This window comes from Rhinolophus sinicus, chromosome 14, assembly GCF_057876585.1.
Source record: "Rhinolophus sinicus isolate RSI-liver-muscle chromosome 14, RSI-T2T, whole genome shotgun sequence".
Taxonomy (NCBI): Eukaryota; Metazoa; Chordata; class Mammalia; order Chiroptera; family Rhinolophidae; genus Rhinolophus; species Rhinolophus sinicus.
In genome coordinates, this window is record NC_142514.1 from 60,949,762 (window position 1) to 60,971,792 (window position 22,031).

A 22,031-nucleotide genomic window follows, 5' to 3' on the forward strand; every position below is an offset into this window, starting at 1 on the left:
AACCCTTGTTTCTTATGATTAAAGTTAGCAAGAGAAGTCATATTAGCATGGTAAACTCGATTATGTGCTTGCTGCATAAACATACACATCATTTCATGAGTTTCCATTTCACTTGTAATTTATTAAGATTTATTGAGCAAAAGCATTCATGCCCATACACATTTATTCTTTACTAAAACACATAAAACTTTGTTAACCCCATGGTTTTTATTCATCAGAATTACCTGCAGCGCTAGTTAAAACTGATTTCTGGGTACTGGCCTCCAGTTTCTGAGTATGTTGGTCTTGGGTGGGGCCTGAGAATGCAATTTTAACAATTCGTGGTTCATGCTGGAGCCCCTGATCTGAGGATCCCATTTTGAGAACCAGTGGTTTAAGTTATCCTAACTCATCTGTGCATCTTTATAAATATAAAATAAGTGTCTAAATTATATCTAGTATCCATTTTCTTTATTCTGAACAGTAATTTTATTTCCTTTAGGTCATTATCTAAGGCCCACCTATTTAAAAACAACAACCCTGTTTCTTTCTCTTTGCGTTGTTCTCATTCATGCTCAAATGTATGCTTAACATTTGAGAAAAATGTGGATTTTTAACCTAATTCCAATGGTATTACTTAAGTATACTGATAACTTTAATTGTTAGTGCAAGCACCTTTACTAATTGTTAGTGCAAACCTTTCCTAATAAAGATACCTTTTTTTTTTTTTTTTTTTTTTTTTTCAACTTCTGGGGGAAGAGGGAGAAAATTATGCCAGGAACTGTCCAGGGCTGAGAATACAAACAACTGAATGCCTTTCCTTTCTAGGCTTAACATCAATGTGCCTTTTCATTTTCATGCGAAGCTTAACAGTTGACGGGAATTTGCTTCTGTGGCTAACTAATTCTTTTCTCTTTTCCTATAGTCTTAAATGATAGCTGTTTACAGTTTTACAGTCTTACCAACAGTGTATTGGTTAAAGAATTTTTGGGTTTTTCTTCGTACTAACAGTTCACAGTAGGTATTTTCCTTTCCCTTGTGTCCTACACTTACTGTATTTGGAAACTTAAGGCTGCTTGCTTCATAAATAAATACACATAGTCTATTTTTATAGCCATCATTCGGTCCTCTAAAAGCTTTGGTTTTGTTTCCCAGGAATCGAGATACTGGAATGCAAATCTGATATTATTCTTATACTTTTGTATTCCTCTTCTTGCTGACCCTTTACTACTATAGCTCCCAAATATCTTTTTGTCCTCAATGTTAATTTCTTGTACTTCTGATATATAAACTAAACATTTTTGACATCTTCAGACGTCATGGATTCTAGAAATCTATGTAATTTTATTTGCAGGACTCCATTAAGTCTCCTTACCTTCAATTTTACTTAAGAATATAGCCCAAGAATTAACACTGTTTGCTGTCGTAAAGTGAATGCTTTGTACAGTGTGATTATTGATTATGGTAATTGCTTCTGACATTTATTTGAACTTGGATTTTTGGTCAGATGACTATTGCAAAGTTTTTCAGAAAAAGTAAATATGTGCAGTTGTTTTCCATCTTATGTTGTTGGTCTTTTAAAATATAATGGAAGCAGGGATACTTATTGCTTGTATACTTCTGTAAACATACTATGACATTGAAAAATATTAAAAAAAAGATATGTTACATCCCATATTAAAGTCATATTTATTCATGTGATCTTCTAGGGGGAATAAGTGGGATAATCTTAAATGTATTCTTTATTTTTGAAAACAGGTATAAATTTCCAAATCCTTTGAGCCACATCCCCCTTCACCTTGTTCCAAAGACCTGCATGCGCTTTGTGCATTTTAACCTTGATCACAGTTTCCTTTCTCTCCCACCTGTTCTTGGTTTGGGGGTATGAAAGGAGGTCTGGTGGGAAAAGGGGACAGACAGTGTGATAAGTTTACTCACAAGTGGAATTATTTTATGGGATGTATATCATGAATATCTTTTAGATATGTTTTAAAAGCATTTGCAACATGGCAGAGTTAACATTGTTGATTGGTTATAAAATGCACACTAAAGGAGTAGATAAAAGGGATGTCTGACTCACAGTTTAGATTACTTTGTTTCTGAAAGATGTGAGGGTGATAAAATGGAGGATCCTCATAGCTATGAATAAACACAAGGAAGGAAATAAAAGAACTTTGGTTTTGATGGCGACCAGATTAGTGGTTGAGGTTTCCTAGGAGATCAAGAAACTTGAAAAAAGCTGTGAACTCTCTTGTTGCTGTAAAATTTAACAAAGAAAATGAAACATATATTGAAACATTAGATACTGACTTATTGAGAAATCTTAAATCCATCTCCTTTTTAAAATATTAGGTTATAAAATTGGTTCTGTGATTCATATTAAAATAATTCATTTACATTAGATTGAGAACTACTGGCAAATTTCCTCAAGTGATTGAACTGATTTAAGAGAAATACAGAATAATGAGAGTAAAACATGATACTGCATAAGAATGTGATTGGGCACCACTTATACATGCTCTTGAAAATTATTTTGTATGGTATGTTTTTTTTTTTAAATGTGTGTCATACTTTATTATGATAAAACTTAGTAGTTTAGTATTTGCACAAGCAATGTTATAATTCATTTAATATTTAAGACTTTTCTTTGAAATTCATTATATTGTACCTTGACCTATAACATTCACCTTTTTGATTCTGTAGAAGTTTTCAGGTCTTGCTGTACTTCAAGGGATAATCAACATGGTTTGAGTTGAAATGGGTCTAACGTGCATCTCTTAACATATCTACCCTTCTTTAAAACAATGCTTCCATTATTGTCCTTTAGTTGGTATGCTAAAAACTGGGCTGTTTTTCTCCTTCTTTGTTTACCATTTTATAGTCCAGATATTTTCTGCACTATAGAATGTCTGGTATTCAAATTGTTAAATAAATGTTGTTATAATGCTCTTGTTCTGCTTGCTTTGCCTTGTTAATTTATATACTATTGGAAAATATAGTAAAAGCCTGCAAATACTATATCCCGCTAGATTGTAATCAAGTCCGATTATAAAGGATAGTTCTTGTCTTTAAAAAACTTATAAAAAGATGATTTGGATAAATTCACAGAACTTAAATAAATATCATCTTCCCTGGAATTCTAACTTAATTCTAATAATCTTGAAAATTTAATAACACAAAAATGAGAAAATAAATAGGACATTCTAGGCATCAGGTTAGTGACGTTCTTTTTAATGTTATATTTCAGGGAGTACTAAATTAGAAGTGAGGTTCATAGTCATATCATATTAATAGTGTAAGCACATTGACCTATGAAAATAGCAAGAGTAACAACAATGCTGAGGCACCCAGCAGGTGCCACTTACTATGCTAAGTGCTTTAAATGCATTCTCTCATTTATGCAGGTCATGGCATAGAAGGTGCCATCAATTAGCTTGGTATCTGGTATTCACGAATATAGAAAGTATCTGTAATAGAAAATATAACAAAAAACTGGATTTAGAGAGTAAACTTAAAAACTTGGTTCCTCCTCTGTTGTAATATGTTTTCATAACTTCTGAGCTATTCAATTTATGATTCTGTTTCTGTTTAATTGTATCATTTTTATTGTAATTTTAATTCTTACACATGGCGAATATCCTGGTAAGGTTTTGTTTTGTTTTTCCAGTACATGTTGAATATGTTAAAAATTCCAATTAAAAAGCATAGTAGAATAATAGAGAACTGTTAGTTATTTTCTTTTTACTTTGAGTTAAAGTTTAGTGTGATCCATGATAAGGAAATATTACAACATAAAGAAAATACGCCTTCAGTAACTTAAATAATGAAGAACAACCTAATATCAGTTGAATGTTTTGTTCTGTGGTACTGGTTGCTTGAGGAAAAAAAAATCAGTTGTCTGTTCTATTTCTTTAGTAAAAATACACAAATAAATTAGTATGTCACACAAGTTTGATTTGTTTTGTTTTCCAGGTGCAACAATCGAACACAGTGTATAGTAGTTACTGGGTCAGATGTATTTCCTGATCCATGTCCTGGAACATACAAATATCTTGAAGTCCAGTATGAATGTGTCCCTTATAGTAAGTATGAAATTTATATTTTCCACTTTCTCCAGCATTCTTCATTGATGCTGAAAGATTACACATGTGAAAGAAGCATATGTTTATGGCCTACCAAACCATTATGCATGCAGAGCACTAACAGACTTGGGCCTCCAATTAGCTTCATGAAGTGTGGAAGGAAGCCATAGTGTGATGCTGGCCAAGTGTCTGTCTGTGTTCTTAAGTGTTTGGCTTTTAAGGCTAGTGTTTTTCCAGAAAACAAACTTGAATTAGCTATTCAATAGGGCAGATAGAAATCTGTACTTTTGCCCGATACCAGTTGCTGACAAATTGGTTTGGCTCACAGTTTTGTAAAGGAGGAATTGACTTTGGTTTTAATCATGAGCTACTTGAGGCTACCTGCTGTTGTGGTAACTTTAGTTCCCGGTAAACGCTACCATTGCAGAAACTGAGGCAAGTGCTTTCCTTTTTGTTCCTTTGTCCTTAAGGGAGCATTTCTTTACCAAATTCCATGATGAGGTCTTAGCACTAAATAAAATAGGTATCACAAAACCTTGCACACATTTCTATTTGTAATCTGGCACATCCATTTTTAGTGAGACCCTATAGAGGGATGTTTAATATTCAACTGGAAATTCCATAAGTAGGCTTCAACTAATGTTCTAATTCTGTATAGTTTGCTTCCGAATCTCAAAATTGATACTTGTCAATTGTATCCTATACTTTCAGTATACATTTTAAACAGGTAAAATGTTTCAGTATATTACCTAATTTTCATAAGCTAGTTTGTTTGATAGTATTCTTGTCTTCTTTACTTTTTTAAATTCGGGGGGAAATGTGTCATGTCACCTTAATTCATAGGCATTTGAATTAAAGTTCTTATAATAGCATTTTTATTGATTTGCCATAGTTTTGTACACGTCCCTTCTTAAAAAAAAAAAAAAACTAAATTCAAACTAAATTATGAAACTGCTTTTTCCAGAACCTCAAAAACCTGATCACTAGTTCTGATGGGTTCGTATGTCCAAACCATCAATCTTTCTAAAACCAAAGACCCACATTCTGATAGATACAGTGTGTCCAATATGCTAGTTAATACGTTCTTACACATCTTGTGAAGGCACTGGCTCTCTATTTTCTGCCACAGTTTTGATAAATTGGCTTTTTGTGGGGTATCAGTTAAAGGCCAAACACAGATGATCTTTTCTTTTCATTCCTGCTCTGTGTTCCTGTGTTACTGTGAAATGGATGCTCTTTTATGTTTTCAGTATTTTCTATACCATTTGTAGGATTGGAAGCCTACTGAGTGCACTGATCTTTATATCATTTCTCCTGTGTGTAGTGTCGGTGGCTTACATAGTCATTCTCCTGTGCCACTAGAGGAACATTGTATTTTTCTTTTTAGCTAACCAAAATTTTGTTCCGTAAAAGTCACTTTCACTTGAATTTAGCACGGTTTCTGTCCTCAAATTAGAAAAGGAATACAGCATCCATTCCCAAACAGTGGAATCAGTCAGAGCTGCCAAGAATTGTGTCTTTCTGGAGCCTGTTCCTGTAACCTAGTCTATAGACCAAGAACAGTGTTAAGCAAATATCATTTTCAGACTCTTAAGTTATTTCTTGCGCTGTTTAAGAAAGGAAAATGTGGATATCTTCTGGAACATCTAACTTTCAAAATTTTGCTTTTTCAGTTCTCCAGAAGTATTGTACAATATGCACTAAACTTGCAAATAGCTATAATCAGAGAAGTATTTGTTCTTTTTAGTTTCTGTCCTATAAAAAAGTCCAGGAATTAATTCGCTGTTACCTTTCTAGATGTTTGCATAAGGCACAAATAAGTCTATGGCTTTTTAACTACTCCTTGCTAAAGAATTAACTATTATTCCTATATACCGTGCAGTAGTGACACACTATCAATTGCATAATTTTTACTAATGTTAAAATATAATATAGAGGATCTTTTTAGACTGTTCTGATCTTACATAGGACTGTGTATTTCCTTATCTCTTTTTCCCCTTTTTCTCTTGTTTCTTTACGGTTCTGTCCATTGTATCCATCCCTTACACTTGCTTTTATTTTTAGCCTGTAGCTTTCACTTTCCCCTTGTTTTAATAGTGTTTCTGTACTTGTAATATTTGCATACCCCTTTTACACTATACTTAGTTGATAAAAGTTGTTACCATCAGGTAATATTTATTTATTATGTGTCCCTGACCATCTTGTTTTATATCAGCTTCTCTCCAAAGCAAATTCTCTGGAGTTTGTACACACCAAACTCTTTACTCCTTTTTAAAAGAAATTTCAGAAATTTTTCATGATTTCTGAAAATGTTATGATGAATTTACTCAACAGAGTCCATTGGAAATGCTGTTTGTTTTACTATGTATGTTTATAGGCAGGCACATTTATATCTGACATTTATACTTGCCCAGATAATGTCTGTGTTAAAAATATAGGTTCATAAGGCATCCTTTATCATTAACAGAAGTGTTAATAATTGAATGTATGTGTTTAAAAGAATTCATAAGGATCTTGTAGGATAAAAAGAATAATCAGATTGGAAATTCACATCCTACAGGATTTGAATTTGGTGGCAGGATTTGGTTTTGATTTTTGTACCCCCTTATTTCAAATTATCATTAAATTATAAAAATTATACCATAATGTTAGCTACAAGTTTTACTTGATAAAAAAATAACCATTACTGTTTACTAAATCATTGTTAATGAGTAAACTCGAGATTATTCAAAATGAAATAGTGTGTCACTTCAGGTACAGTGTATATAGGCTTTAGTTTGTTTGGGTCAATTTCTTGTCTTGCATATCCATGTAGTTAGTCCTCCACTGGTATTAGCAGGTCATGTATTTATGTTTGTTTGGTCTATAGAATAGTAAACATATTGTTATGAATTAATTCATACAGTCTCTTAAGACAAGTTGCGGTATATATATGGCATGTGATGAAGAATGCTAATTTCATTAATTTATTGTGATTTTATTTTCTGGGTTGATAGAATTTTGGCTATTTTGACAGATACTTACCCTTTGCGTTTTCATAAAAATCATAATGTAAGGACATTTCTTTTAAATCTCTGTGTCTTATTTGAGTCACTAGTCATCAAAGGCTTTATTTGATTATTTCTTATCTTTACATTTGGGTAATCTCAGTTTTCATCAGAATTATAAATTACATACTATTTACATCCATTTTATTTGTTAATGTAAGTATATGAGTTAAGTCACAAAAGAAGACTTCCTTCCCTATTTAATATTTTACTCAGTAGCTGCACTGTCATTTTAGTGTATCAAATAATAAAGCCCAGCCATTTTCAATTAATGGAAAACAAAATATACTTTCTACATCCTTTGTTGAACTTATTTTAAGTTCTGTTTTTAGTACGTAACATATTTTAATGTATTATTCCCATTCTTTACGTTTCATTAATTTATTTCAATAAAATCATCCTTTCCAAAAAAAAAAGAATAAAGCTGTATGTAAATATAGTCTGAGCAGTCACAACACTAATGATTTCTCTTATCCTCATTTTCCCACCACGCCCTTCCATTATTGATTCTAAGCAGGTATAATATGCTCTTCACTGAGGAGTAATTTTAGGACTAGTGGTTTATAAAAAGAATTGTTTCATGTCAGTAACACTGAATTTCTTCTTTTATGGGATGCAGTCAGAATTACACATTATAGAGCAAGTATGTTTCCTGAAAGGAGTTAAATAGACCAAGTTGGGTTGGGGAAGTGGTGGCTTAATGTGGAAGGTTATATGCTATTCCATTGGCAAAAATATTTATGTGATATGTTTCTCCTTAAGGTATTTCAGGAGGTCAGTTTTTAATTTTGGTGAATTATTATAATTTAAAAAAATTAATCAAGCTAAGACACCTTAATGAAATGTTCACCTACAGTATCTTTTTGAATAATCAGTTTGGAGATACAGTATCAACATACCCTAATGCCTTTTAATAAGGGAAGAAGGAGCAGCACAGAGATTAATCTGGTTACTTTATGAAATTCAGGCAACATACTTCAAAGCCTACATACAATCTAAAACAGTGTTTCATGATTTGTAATTACTAGAATACTATTTACCAACAAGAATCTCATGTAGCACCCTTCCTAACTGCATAATCCATTTCTGTAAACTTCTTGGAGGGAGGATTTTTTTCACATATAACTCTACTAATCAGGTTTGTTTTATGAAAGCATTTACCTTTTATGGGGGCTGTGGATTCAAGGTACTTGCTTTGAATGCTCGGTATGATTGTTGTTGCATGCTAGCTTGCTTTCTGTGTAAATTGATGGTGGTAGACAATGTCAAAAAAAGCTAACCATAATTCTTTCTTCCTTTTTCTCCTTGCCTACTGTGCTTGCTTTTTCCTTGTATGTATTTTGCTTACTTTTTTTAAAAATAGTTTTAGTATTACAAGTTTGACATATGTAATATAGAGAATTTAGTAAGAATTTTATAATATAAAATATCTATAAACCTAAATAAGTAAATTTACTAATTATTAGTGGGGAAGAAAGGCACTACCTGGCCCCACAAATCCCTGTTGGGGTAGGTGGGGGAGATTTGTATGTTCCTGTAAAGGAGGCTTTATTTTTTTACGGTTAAGATGTATTTTTCTAGAAATAGAAAATAATAGAAAAACAATTGAAACATGTACAGAGATACATACTTATATATTTCTTCTTACATAAATATCTTTGAAAAAAATGTCAAGCTGTAGCCATGTCAGTATTCATTAAGTTTGACCTAAGCTCCAAAATTAAGTTGCCATTTTTATAAATATATTTTGCTGTTGTTATTCTTAACCTAACTTTAGTCAATTTAATGATGAGCTCACATGATAAGATAAAGGAGATGATACACCTATGCATGCGTTTGTGTCTAGAGCATACATGTATAAAGTAAAACTCGATAAGACTGCTGAGTGACTTTGGAAAAGCAAGAGTATGCATACCATGCATTAGTGAAGAATTTCATTATTTATTCAGGTACACTAAGTGAAGCAACATGCCAACATATTTGCATTGCCTCCTTAATCTACTAAAATGATTGATCCATGTTCTTTTATGTAACTTTAGAATCTTTTTCCTGCTAGGTTTTCCTGTTGTGTGTTTCTCTTTATCCAAAGTAGTGCAGCTCTTATTCTTCCTATATTTAGCATCTATTACGAATTCAGTCTTAGACTAATAGTCAATTTATTTTAATCTTTTTTCTTTTTTCCTTGCACTCTTTTTATTTTTCTTCCGATGCTTAAAATAGAAGTGGAGCAAAAAGGTAAATAACGTATACAGTCTGAACCCCAGCTCCCTGTTATGTGCCTTATGGATGTTACCTCCTCCCTTCCCTTCCCCCACAACACTTCTGACGTTAAAAAAATCAGCAGGATCTCATAAATGCACCTCATAAAGAAGTCGACTGTTTACAATGAAATTATATGACTGCTAAATCTGGTAATGGGATCAAAATTCTGAAGTCGGCGAGGGGGAAATGTCCTTTCTCTGTTTCTTTTTCACCCTTTATCTCTTTTTCTGACACCCTTGGATATTTTTTTATTAAAGTGTCATGTTGCCTGGTTTCCAGAACCCTCTCCATAGCATGCCATGGTTACAGGGTCTCCTGGTCGTTTCATCACTGCTTTCCTTGTATTTACTTTTCTCTGCTCCTAATTGCATTTTCCAAATATTTATGTTTCTTCAATTCAGGCTCCTTTGTTTTCAGTCTAACTTCTGTAAAAGTTATAAATAAGCCTTTACATTGGGGTATTTTTTGTTTGTTTGTTTTATTTGCTTTATTTTAGCGTTTTAATTTTGGGGGCTCATAAGTGAGCCTGGGAAGGAAGATTACAAAGTTTGGACTAAAACAAAGTCTTTTGTATACCATTATGCACAAAGCTCAAAGTTTTAAATCTTAAATTACCAAATTATCAGATGAAAACACATAGCAAAAATGTAAATTCTCAGCTCAATTATGAATGATCTTAAACCTAGGTTTACATTTGTGAAAATGAACCCCAGCCACTTTCTATGCTGGCACATTGATTATGGTAACTTGAAGAAAGAAGGGTAGTACTTGTATTAAGTGTATTCAGTATAAATTTTGGTAAAATTCAATGTTAATAAATGAATGTTTCTCTTGATTTTTGATTATTAAAACTCGTGTTTACTTGTGTATTTTTTTTTTTTAACTTCACTTAATTTTTGTCTTTTTCTCTGTGACTGTTAGTTTTTGTGTGCCCTGGGACCTTGAAAGCAATAGTGGACTCACCATGTATATATGAAGCTGAACAAAAGGCAGGTGCTTGGTGCAAGGACCCTCTTCAGGCTGCAGATAAAATTTATTTCATGCCCTGGACTCCCTATCGTACCGACACTTTAATAGAATACGCTTCTTTAGAAGATTTCCAAAACAGTCGCCAAACAACAACGTACAAACTTCCAAATCGAGTAGATGGTACTGGATTTGTGGTATATGATGGCGCCGTCTTCTTTAACAAAGAACGAACGAGGAATATTGTGAAATTTGACTTGAGGACTAGAATTAAGAGTGGAGAGGCCATAATTAACTATGCCAACTATCATGATACCTCGCCTTATAGATGGGGAGGAAAGACTGATATTGACCTAGCAGTGGATGAAAATGGCTTATGGGTCATTTATGCCACTGAACAGAACAATGGAATGATAGTTATTAGCCAACTGAATCCATACACTCTTCGATTTGAAGCAACGTGGGAGACTGTGTATGACAAACGTGCTGCATCAAATGCGTTTATGATCTGTGGAGTGCTCTATGTGGTCAGATCAGTTTATCAAGACAATGAGAGTGAAACAGGCAAGAACGCAATTGATTACATTTACAATACCCGATTAAACCGAGGGGAGTATGTAGATGTTCCCTTCCCCAACCAGTACCAGTATATTGCTGCAGTGGATTACAATCCTAGAGATAACCAACTCTACGTGTGGAACAATAACTTCATTTTACGATATTCTCTGGAGTTTGGTCCACCTGATCCTGCCCAAGGTAAGAATGTTTGCTTATTAATGCATATGTCTTGTGAACAACTTATTTCTGGAAAACTTCTTCAGTTTTTTTTTCCTGCCTGTTTATTTTTTCCTCCTTTCATAAAGAACAAAAGATAATGTCACATTTCCGTTGTACATTTTAGCCTTATTTTAGTCCATTTTTTCTGAATTTCTTCACGTAAATGTTGGCTTCAAAAAAATTATAGCATCATTGGTTATTTAGTTTTTCATTGCTAAAAATGTAATAGCAGCTACAAACCTGTTAGCTGCGTGTGTGTGTGTGTGTGTGTGTGTGTTTCCCCTACCTGACTTCTGAATTGATTACAAGATATACGCAGACCTTTTAACTTCTTGGCGCCAGTGGTTAAGGGAAATACGTGTTAGGAAGTCCCAGGAGAATTCCTAGGCTTGATGTACAATGCCAGGCATAAGTGTTTTGAAGTTTTGACGTGTGCTCTCTAGGCCAGAGACGAGGCATCCAACATCTTCCTGGATCGTCATATAAAATACGCATTTTTACTTCCTGATAAATTACTGATGCTTTTAGGCCAGTATTTCTGTGACTTTAACTGTCACCCATGGATTGTCGGTGACAAGTGATGATTTGTCACCAAGTGACAAATGGTCCCAGGTGATGACTTATGAAGATGGATGGATCTGCTAGCCTTTTTTTGTGTTCTTTTTAGGTAACTTTATGGAGAATGCTATTAGGAAGTAATGCTAAATCTTTGGAAATATATTTTAGTTTAACAAGTGAATTCATTTCTGTGGGACAATTTTTGAGAGTAAATTACATGACTATTTCACTAAAACAAGATCTCCTCATACACATGATGAAAGAAGAACCTATTATATTATTATAGAACTTGCACTAATTATCAGTCTTTTCTCTTTGAACAATAGTATTTGTTTTAAAGATACGAATTAATACTTCAGTTTACTGAGTTACTTCAGAATTTTAGGAACCACAGTGTTCTTTAGTGATTAAATCATCTCTTCAACAAGGTGGAACAGATACTAATATCTTTTTCTTCTGTTAAAGCAGTACACAGCCATACACTTAAACATAACTACATGTACCCATATTATTTTACAATATGCTGTTACTAAGTTCTAAATATTGTCATGGGGTCACAAGCAGAAGTCACAGTCTTTTGTTGGATTTTTAATTTGAGTCATAGAATACCAAAATATGTGATTTTTGTTCATAAAATAAGAGAAAGAACGACACTGATTTACCGCAATGCACCCTTTTCTCTAATTCATTTATGTCTAGAAAATTTTGGCTTAAAATTATAGTGGTAATATCCTATTGTTAAATTTTCAACAATTAAATCTTTTAGTGCGTAAAAATCTTTACTGATAATATGTTAGAGTCATTTATTTTCAAATTTAGACATAATCTTTTTTCTCTTGAGGCCAGTAATTTGGGATGTTTCCTGTGTTTCAGTTGTTTTTCTAAAAGCTGGTATCATGCTTCTTCTTTATCCTGTAGGTTTGTAAAAGGCACACGTCAGGAATGGATGAGGGTTGCATTGTTACTTGTCTTAACCTTTTTTGTAACCTGTATTACCCTCACAGCTGTTACATTTGTTTTGCCTGGTAGTAAATCTCTTCCTTTCCATTAGAAAAATCAAAGAAAGGAAATATTTTTTAAAAATGCAAATTCATAATCAGGCAACACCTGAAAGATTGTGAATAAAGTTGAGTAGAGATTTAGTTCAACAAAGAATCATTGCCCCATCCACTTGTCACAAAAGTACTTCATTTAATACAAGATGAGTAATAATGTTATTTTCCACATGTGGCTTATATTCTAGTATATAATTTGTTCCATTTCAGATGAAAAAGTCTTTGATAATTTAGATGCTTTTTGGAAAGAGCAGTTACCAGCTTTGAAAATGAGAAACTTACATATATTTGGTAACTTGTGTTCCTACAGCTGTGTTTTGTTACCCAAAATAGTTAGCCATTCTTTTTCGTAATGGTTTCCCCCCGAGTTAGCCATTCTTAAATAGTCCCAGAAAGTGAAAATTCATATTAGCCCTTATTAAACCCTTAGTGGTAAAAAACTTTTATCTGACCTAAATTTTTCTTGCTGTTTTTTGAATCATGTTATCTTAATCTCGCTCTCCTTATAATTTATCTTTATATGCTTTTAGAGAGACTCCTGTTTCTCTCCTCCAGGATGTGTGCTGATATCTAGATGGGGCCTTGCAGAACTATTCTGGCCCATAAATTTAGGTCAAACCAGTAAGCCACCGTCAGCTTTCCAGAAACATGATCCAAGAAACTGATGGGACAGAGCAATTAGAGATCAGTTCTTTTACTTTCATACAAAGCAGTGATGGACTGGTTTGGCTGAAATTCACAGAGCCTTGTGTACTGGGTTTGCTGCTATGTATGTTGCCAAGGCTTACACTGTGCTGTAAAATTAACCATTCCTTTCATTTTTCATTGTGGATTGCTTCGTAATGCATGAGTGTCAATATTTTTTTTTCCCGTTTACAAATCCAAGCCTTTTTATTTTTGACAGCCCAAGTATATTATTTCTTTGCCTTGATCATGGTTTTCAAATAAATTTTTCTTTTTTTTTTCATTGAATTTTAGCTTTTTGTGATCTCTGCATCGTTCGTTTGCTCCATTTGCCTAAACTAGGTCTGTTTTTCCTCTTTGCACCTTCTTTCTCTCTAACGTGGGCTTAGGAAAAACCTGTTTCAATTTTATTTTAACATTTTTTTCTCTTCTTTAATCTGACTTTCTTTATATTTACCTTTTCTGTCTGCAAATTTGACAACCCAAATATAAAAAAATGTGTGTCTTGGGTTTTGACAGCTCCTGAATAATTACTCTAATCAAGTATGACACATAGGAGGAAACTTTTTATCAAGAGAGCCAGTTAGGATTATTTTTTTCAGAAGTATTTAACATATAATACATATTTCTTGAAACATCTTCCCACTGATAGTAAATGCTCTCAATAAAAGAGGACCAGTATTTCTGAACATTAAATGAGGGTAAATTTAAGGGATACGCAGTTTTGGCCTTCCAGGCTGCAAACTGACTTGAGCTGAAGTTCATTCAGAGAAGAACGCACGCATGGGTGAGTTCTTGCACCTGGATGATGGCAGACTACCCTGAAAACAAAAGGATGTTGTCCTTAAATCTTTTCATGCAGGAAAAAAACTGATAATCAATAGCAAGTTCTTAGTAAACTACCATAGTAAATAGAACCATTCCGTCTATGTTTGTGAACATTGTCATGGGTCCCTATTAAATGTTTATTAGCATTTTATTAGTACCGTTTCTAGGTCTCTGTACTCAGATGATAGCGGTGGGCAGAATGTTAAATGAATTAACGCAGACGTTTGATATGACATCCCACTAACTGGGGTAGAGCTCTGTAAAGCAGAATCTGGATTTCAGATGTAAGATAAAATGCTATTGTGAGTTGCCATGTTTTCATTATCATTTATAGGATATTTTAGAGTTTTGAACTTGTGCCCCGTAAGTTTCAGTATGAAACTGTTGTTTATTGCTCCAGTACCTTACGCACCTTCCCACACCTTTTCTTCTTTTAGAGATTTACACAGAACACAGTGTCAGTTCCGTGCTCCAAAATCAGGGCACATTGCTTCATGGGGTGCCAGAGTTTGCCAAAGTCTATCAAAATCTTTTAGCTAGAAAAGTAAGAGCATAGCATTTAAGAGTATGGACAAGTGACCTTTGCTTAACCTTCTCTGGCTCAGTTTCCTCTTCTGTAAAAGGAAGATAATCATAGTGTCTACTTCATGGGGTTGTAGATTAAATAAGATGATCTGATATTTTTTGTATGGTAATTAGCATAACATTAACATAGTGTCCAGTACATAAATGCTGAATAAGTGTTAAGTTTTTATCATATCAGATGCCCTGTCTTCACCTAGGGAAAGAAATATTACTTTTTAGAAGTACCACTGCATTTCTATCTTCAACCTTACAAAAAATTGATTTCCTTGAAGTTGCTAAACTGTGGTCTTGCAAAATCCCAGAAATTCTAGTTGTTCTCCAAAGAAGTTTAATTGCGCCACTTAAAGTTTACTTTCATGACGTCCCAATATTTTACTGATTTACCTTTGAAGAATGTGTTGATTTCCTTTAAACTTCTTTTGATGAACAAAAGGTGAAAAGCTATGAAAATTATCAAAAGTCTCTTGCAAACAGGATGTAGGATGTTGCATGAAATTTTAACAGAGGACATTTTATTGCCTACCTTCATTCAGTTATTATGAATCTTTACTGATGCTTAGCTAACTGATCACCAATTGTAGTATTGTTAACATACATTTCAGTGATTAAGTATGTACTAATTAGTACAGTGCTGCGGGATACATAGATGGTGAAGCACTAAACCACTTTGTTCTGCCCTTTCCTCTTTTTGCTCCAATTCTCCACTCGCCTCTCAAATTGGATTCAGCAGCAGTCATTTGACACTTCTGCAAAAGATTGTGATGCTTTTGACAAATGTTAATTGAGAAAGCACTGAAAGCCTGGCTGCATTGTAATCAAAAGAAAATTATAGAGGTTTAACAAGATGTCAGGCAAGTGCTTTACAGAAAAAGATAGACGGGTTTGAATAGGTTTCTGCAGCAGCTGGCTGGGTGATGTTTGACTAATGTACACAGGCTTCTCTCATATGGTCAATAAATTATCCCTGGAAGTAAAACATATGCTTAAGAAGTTTCTCTGGCTAGAGAAGGAAAAAAGGTGTAGAAAGTGTGTAGTGCACTTCATTGATAACAAGAAGTTTGTCACTACGAAAGAACTAGAAACAAGGTTTCTCTGATAAGCTTACCCTACTCTGTCAATACTGTCAGAATTGTATAAACAGCTGTTTATGGACTAGAGCTTAAAATAGTAAACACAGTGATAATAGGAGCTTGTTTTCTAATACATTTTAATGTTCTAGTTTGTTTCTTATGTATAGAACAAGCATAACATAAGTTAATGTTTTTGTAAGATTCTTTTGAAAGTCATTATTTTTGATTGGCTATACTCATAACAATTTAAATTTAAGGCGTCATATGTATCAGGATTTAGGAGCTGGTGTCTATAAATGTTCATAAAACTTGAGTGTGATCACATAATAGATTTCAAACAATAGTACTATAAGTTTTACCGACAGAATTTTTGTTGTTGTTTAAACTAATTAAATGGTAATTCATGAAAGAAACCTTAAGCTCCATTGATTTTTTTTTTTTAACCTTTTTAAACACTTCTTTTTAAATTTCTACTTTTAAAATGTGTCACTGTAGTTCCTTTTATACTCTCTGTTAGAGTCAGCAAAATGTGTAGGGTTGGTTTCAAATTAGGCATGATTTGATCTGACCTGTTTTCTTGATAAGAGATTGCATTATAACCTCTGACCAGAACTAGTTGCCTTTATACCTTCGTTTTCAAAAGTAAAGATGTTTCCTTAAAACAGCACAAGCAAGCCAAGCTTATCTTCTGTTTGGATCTAATCAGGCATGCTCAAAAGTCTCTCAAGCAAGAATGGCTGCTGGGTGGAAAGATGTCACAGTATTTATTTTCCTGCAAGATGTAGAGTGGGTGACTTGAAATTTTCTATTGTTCTAATTATATGTAATTGTCAGACTTTGTTGATACTTTGAATTTGGTTGTAGAGTATGAATATATATAAGAAAAGAATTTTTCTAAATTACTTAGTAACATGATCCATTTGGTATGTACATTGAAACGTTATGTCAAACTCTCCTTTATTTCCTGTTGGATATATATGATAAAATATACTTAACTTGTATTATCAAATATTTCATTGAGAAGTAAGCCTAACACAGAGTCATAAGCGAAATATATAGTGAAGCCTAAGCTGCCATCACTTAGCCAAGAATATGAATAAATTGGCAGAAATGAAGAGATTTATTCTCCCTGGCAGCTACTGATGTTCTCAGCAATGCTCATTTTGTTGGTTTATGGGTGGTTGGATGGGTGCGGTTTTGTGTGTACGTGCATATACACATTCAGATGTGTGCCTGTATGTGAGCACGAGTGTGTGTTTGAGATTAACACACTCATCTTTTTTCCATAGTGCCTACCACAGCTGTGACAATAACTTCTTCAGCTGAGCTGTTCAAAACCACTGTATCAACCACAAGCACTCCTTCTCAAAAAGGCCCTGTGAGCACAACTGGAGCTGGATCACAGGAAGGAAGCAAAGGGACAAAACCACCTCCAGCAGTTTCGACAACCAAAATTCCTCCTGTAACAAATATTTTTCCCCTGCCAGAGAGATTCTGCGAAGCATTAGACGCGAGGGGGATAAGGTGGCCTCAGACACAAAGGGGAATGATGGTTGAACGACCATGTCCCAAGGGAACGAGAGGTATTTCCTGTGAAAAACTATACATACATGTTACATTTTAGTTGCGGTAGATTCTGAGTTACACTGAAATGATTTTATTTGAGGAAGGAGATACTTACATTAGCCAAATTTGTTGTTATTTTTGTTACTTCGGGAACGTAGCATCTATCGACCACCTAATGGTTTTTAAAATGTAAAAATCATTTAAGGTCAGGCCCTGAATTACCTCTCCCTCTTCAAGACCTAGGTCAAGCCTGAGAGTTTTGCCCATGGACTCTAGTGAGGCTTCCTTCCAGCTGCCTTATTCATTACAAGTATCATTTTGGATGAGTCCCAAGAAAATCAAGGGCTTTTTGTTTGTTTGCTGTAAACGTCTGATATTTCTATGCTGACTTTATATTTACTGTTTATAATCTGCATTTCACCCTACTTTTTGTCAGTTATTGTCAACTACTTCCATTAGTGTTTATTCAAAATTTAACACGCAGGGTAGGATCATCATAGCTGATTTCCCGAATGCATGCAGAAAAATGATTTCAATTTCACTGTTGTTTTCTGCATCTGTTGTAGGAACTGCCTCGTATCTCTGCATGGTTTCCACTGGAACATGGAACCCTAAGGGCCCCGATCTTAGCAACTGTACTTCACACTGGGTAAATCAGCTGGCTCAGAAGGTTGGTTGGAACCTTTTAATATGATACACATTGGTGATTAAGGGCTTTAACTTCTAACATAAATAATTTAGCTTTGCATGTTAAAACCAGCTTCGTTGCTCTTTGTTCAGTATAAAAGTAAAAAATTATGCAGAGTTTTGTCTGTAAACTATTTATTCAAAGTTACATATGTTTTGGGGCATGCTGTTTTCTATGTTAAGCTTTTAAATGAGTACATACTTGCTTAATTTCATTCATATTTAGTTAGTTCTGTTTCTTTTGATGTTTGTAAGACAAATAGTGCGTTGGCCTAATAAATCAAATATCATTATGTTTGCAACTGAAGCCACAGAATGCAAGCAGATGTTTATATCACAGATGATTATGATAGAATAAGTAAAAAGGGCTTTAAAAGAATTAGTAACTTTAATATTACAGTGTAATGCAGTGACATTTTAGTTTCTCCTTTCCCATCTACCTTTCTGAAACTAAGCAGTAGATAATCACCCTCAGTATCATACTGATTACATTCTGATTTAAATTCCTGGATCATTGGAATAAATAAATCAGATTTTTAAACAACAGTTTAAAATGGTTGCCGTGAAATGAGAGAGCTGTCTGAAAACTTTTAAAAAGGATTTCTGGCTGGATTTTTTTCCCCCCTTTTGTTTCTTTTAAATGTCTGGTTAAGAATTTCTCTTGTGTGTTGAGGATCTAAGAACCTTTAATCATCTGAAATGAAGAGAAGGTTATTGGTCTCAATTACTTGCAGATTTTGACTTATTTGCAAATATATTTTTCACCACAACAAAGATACTCAGGAGAAGAACAAGAAGCCACAAACAGAGCAAGAAATCTTACTGAGATAATATAAATTGGCATTTCAGATCAGAAGTGGGGAAAACGCCGCTAGTCTTGCCAATGAACTAGCTAAACATACCAAAGGGCCCGTGTTTGCTGGGGATGTGAGTTCTTCAGTAAGACTGATGGAGCAGTTGGTGGACATTCTTGACGCACAACTGCAGGAACTGAAACCTAGTGAAAAGGACTCAGCTGGACGGAGTTATAACAAGGTAGGTAGAGATTTTCTGTTTTTTTTTCCATTAGACAGTTTCTGTGGCACCTCTGGATTCTTCTAGCTGTTGACTGCCCCTCTGACATACACTCAGAACCAAAACTTATAAATTGGTTCATTTCCCAAGAAAGAATCCTAATTGAGAAAGGAGCAATATGGCTTTAAAAAAAAAAAAAAAAAGAAAGAAAGAAAATTACTTGAGGGAGATCTTACCTGAGTTGGTGGCAAACTTCATCCACCTGTTTGTGGTCAGCACTCTCACTTTAGAATGCATTGTCTGCACTTGGAGAGATTATGTGTTCTATAATTCCCATACTTTGTGTCCTCATACCTTCAGCTCTTAGGGTTCTAGCCAAATTGCGACACATACAGGAATGTTAGCCACTGAAATACTGTTTTCAATGGCAGGTTTTGGGAGAAGGAGGCATTTCCCTCTCTAGGAATATAGTAGTGTATTAGTGTTACTTTCCCTCTGTAGGAGCATAGTATATTAGTATTATTAATTTTTCCTACTGTGACATAAATTTGGTAGTTATTTTAACCATACAATAAAAATAAGTATGTATATGAGATTCATAGTAATCCAAAATCTGTGCCCAATGTATTTTATGGGGTGAAAAAATAGACTTTTTTCCTTTCCTTTTGACCACATATTTTGTCTCTAGTTTTACCAAGATACTTTGAGTTTGTATACTTAGTAAAATATAGCTCAAAACTGTAAATACACAATTTGCGCAGTCATTGTAGACTCAAAAAAATCCAGAAGACTACGTACACTACATAATGAATTTTGAGCTCAGAAACACAAGCTTAATCTTTGAGGATTTTTTCTTTCCTCATTTTCAACAGATAAAATCTAACCTCTGATTTTCTTTTCTTTTACTAAAAAGCTCCAAAAACGAGAGAAGACATGCAGGGCTTACCTTAAGGTATCTCTCCTGTGCTATCACCCTGCTTTCTCCCTTCTTCAGCTACCTGCCACGCTTTATCATTTTGCTGCATGACCCAATGTATTTCAGTCTTTGATAATTATATAATGTGCCCCATATCAGCTGTACAAATGTTGGCTTTTCATAGGTATATTACTCCCAGAATAAGCAAATCATTTATTTTTATAATTTTTGCTGTTTTTCCATTCATCCAAAATACAAGAATTTCAAAGAACTATCCTCTGAATTGGAAAGTAATCATAATAGTCTCTTTGTTTTGTTCTTGTTGTCATCTCTGTGGATTTAAAAAACAACAACAACAACAACAACTTGACTAAAACAGCTATGATATATTCTTGGCAGTTTATCATATCAAAGACTGTATAGTCATAATGTATGTGCATGAAAAAGTCACTGCTTTTTTATCTCTGTGGTATACTCTTAAAATAAAATAAGCTTTGTCCTGAAATTTTTAGGGGTCATTTCTAGAATCAGGTTGATACTGGGATGGGTTACTAGTAATGGAATATAAATAATATGACAGTGCTACCGATATGTGTTATATGTTGGTTTTTTTCAGGCCAGTAAGAACAGAAAGCCAGTGTTTGGCTTAGAATTCTTATCCTCTTCAGCCGGTTTTTCTCCCTGGTAGACCCAAGTAATAGGAAACATGCTGAGGCTCACTGTGGAATTATACCATGCTAGCTCTGTGTGATAGATCAAAATAATCATACCACATTGCATTTTGTTTTATTCTGAATTTTGAAAGTTCCTTTTGGGGGGATAGTTACTTTCTAATCTTACTCATCTGGGGACCATATCCCTAGTAAATCAAACCTTGGAGAACTAATCCATATACATGTGACAACAAAACAAAATAACTTTGTACTTTCTGTACCACATGAAAGCTATGCCTTCATAATATTGGTTGGCAAGGTCTAGGGAAAAAAAAAAGAATGGCATCTCACTAGTTAATAATAGATATTGTGGGGGTCTCAGAACTTTACAAGAAAAGGTGGTTGGAAAGTCTCTTTAGTTAGTAAAATTCTGAAAACCCCTTTTTAGCCTTTTGGATGGGGGCAAAGAAATAACTGCTGAAGAGTATAAAATTTGTCATACTGAAACTTTCAGTTCACCGTTAAGGTATTAGTTAATGTGTGAAATGTAATAATTGGTATGTTGCCCAGGACACATATCTCAGTGGGAAAAGAATAGCTTTCTTTCTTTGGCAGGGAGAGACTACTTCAGGAATATGATTACGCTAATGATCATTTTGATTCCACCAGAAAAGTACAAATGGTAATAAATAAGAAGTGTTTCAAATTAATAAAAGCATGTCATCGGCGAGTTATGTGTATACATAGTAAATTTCAGCATGACCTTAATTTCTGGCCAGTGTCATTTTCAGTATGTCACAGATGATCTGCTCTGTTCAGATAAGACTAATAAAACTTCTTAAATAACAAATCAGAAGCTGACTTACACTATGCAAATGAAGCAGGTTCCTGCTTTCTGACAGAGGATTCATTTGTAACTTAGATTAGAGGCTCCAGACTGTATTTTTTGGTGGCTAATGAATCTGGCCTCAGCAGACCAATTTCTATTCCACTTTAGTTAATGGCTGCAGCAGTATCAGTGTGAGCATTTTGACTATTCTATCTCCCATTAGAGAAAGAAAAAAACCTGTAACGCCCCTTGAAAGTTTCTTCACCTGCCAGGAAGGTCGTGGTGGCTCACGAGGCAGACAGATGAGGATATTAAGATGGATTAAGCTAATTAATCTTACTCTGACAGTAGCCTCAAACAACTTCCCCCCCCCCGCTCATTTTAATGTAGTATCTCAAACTAGCAATTTTTGTTGTTGTTCTTTGTACAACGTGTGTTCTTTTTGCTTCTGTGATTACCAATAGATCAAACCA

At 34.1% G+C, this 22,031-nt stretch overlaps 1 protein-coding gene across 28 annotated transcripts in view; it reads left to right on the forward strand.

The window, feature by feature from the left end:
* The window catches only part of ADGRL2 (adhesion G protein-coupled receptor L2), a 599,014-nt gene that overhangs the window by 540,806 nt on the left and 36,177 nt on the right, over positions 1-22,031 (forward strand). For 19 of the 28 annotated variants that reach the window (XM_019754311.3, XM_088791227.1, XM_074335007.2 and 16 more), the window contains 6 exons: positions 3,952-4,061; positions 10,292-11,092; positions 17,183-17,476; positions 18,026-18,129; positions 18,996-19,181; positions 20,074-20,112. In XM_019754311.3, the coding sequence (XP_019609870.1) occupies positions 3,952-4,061; positions 10,292-11,092; positions 17,183-17,476; positions 18,026-18,129; positions 18,996-19,181; positions 20,074-20,112 (1,534 nt within the window). The remainder of the gene's footprint in view (positions 1-3,951; positions 4,062-10,291; positions 11,093-17,182; positions 17,477-18,025; positions 18,130-18,995; positions 19,182-20,073; positions 20,113-22,031) is intronic. The other 9 variants (XM_074335022.2, XM_074335023.1, XM_088791230.1 and 6 more) reach the window with 1 other exon arrangement.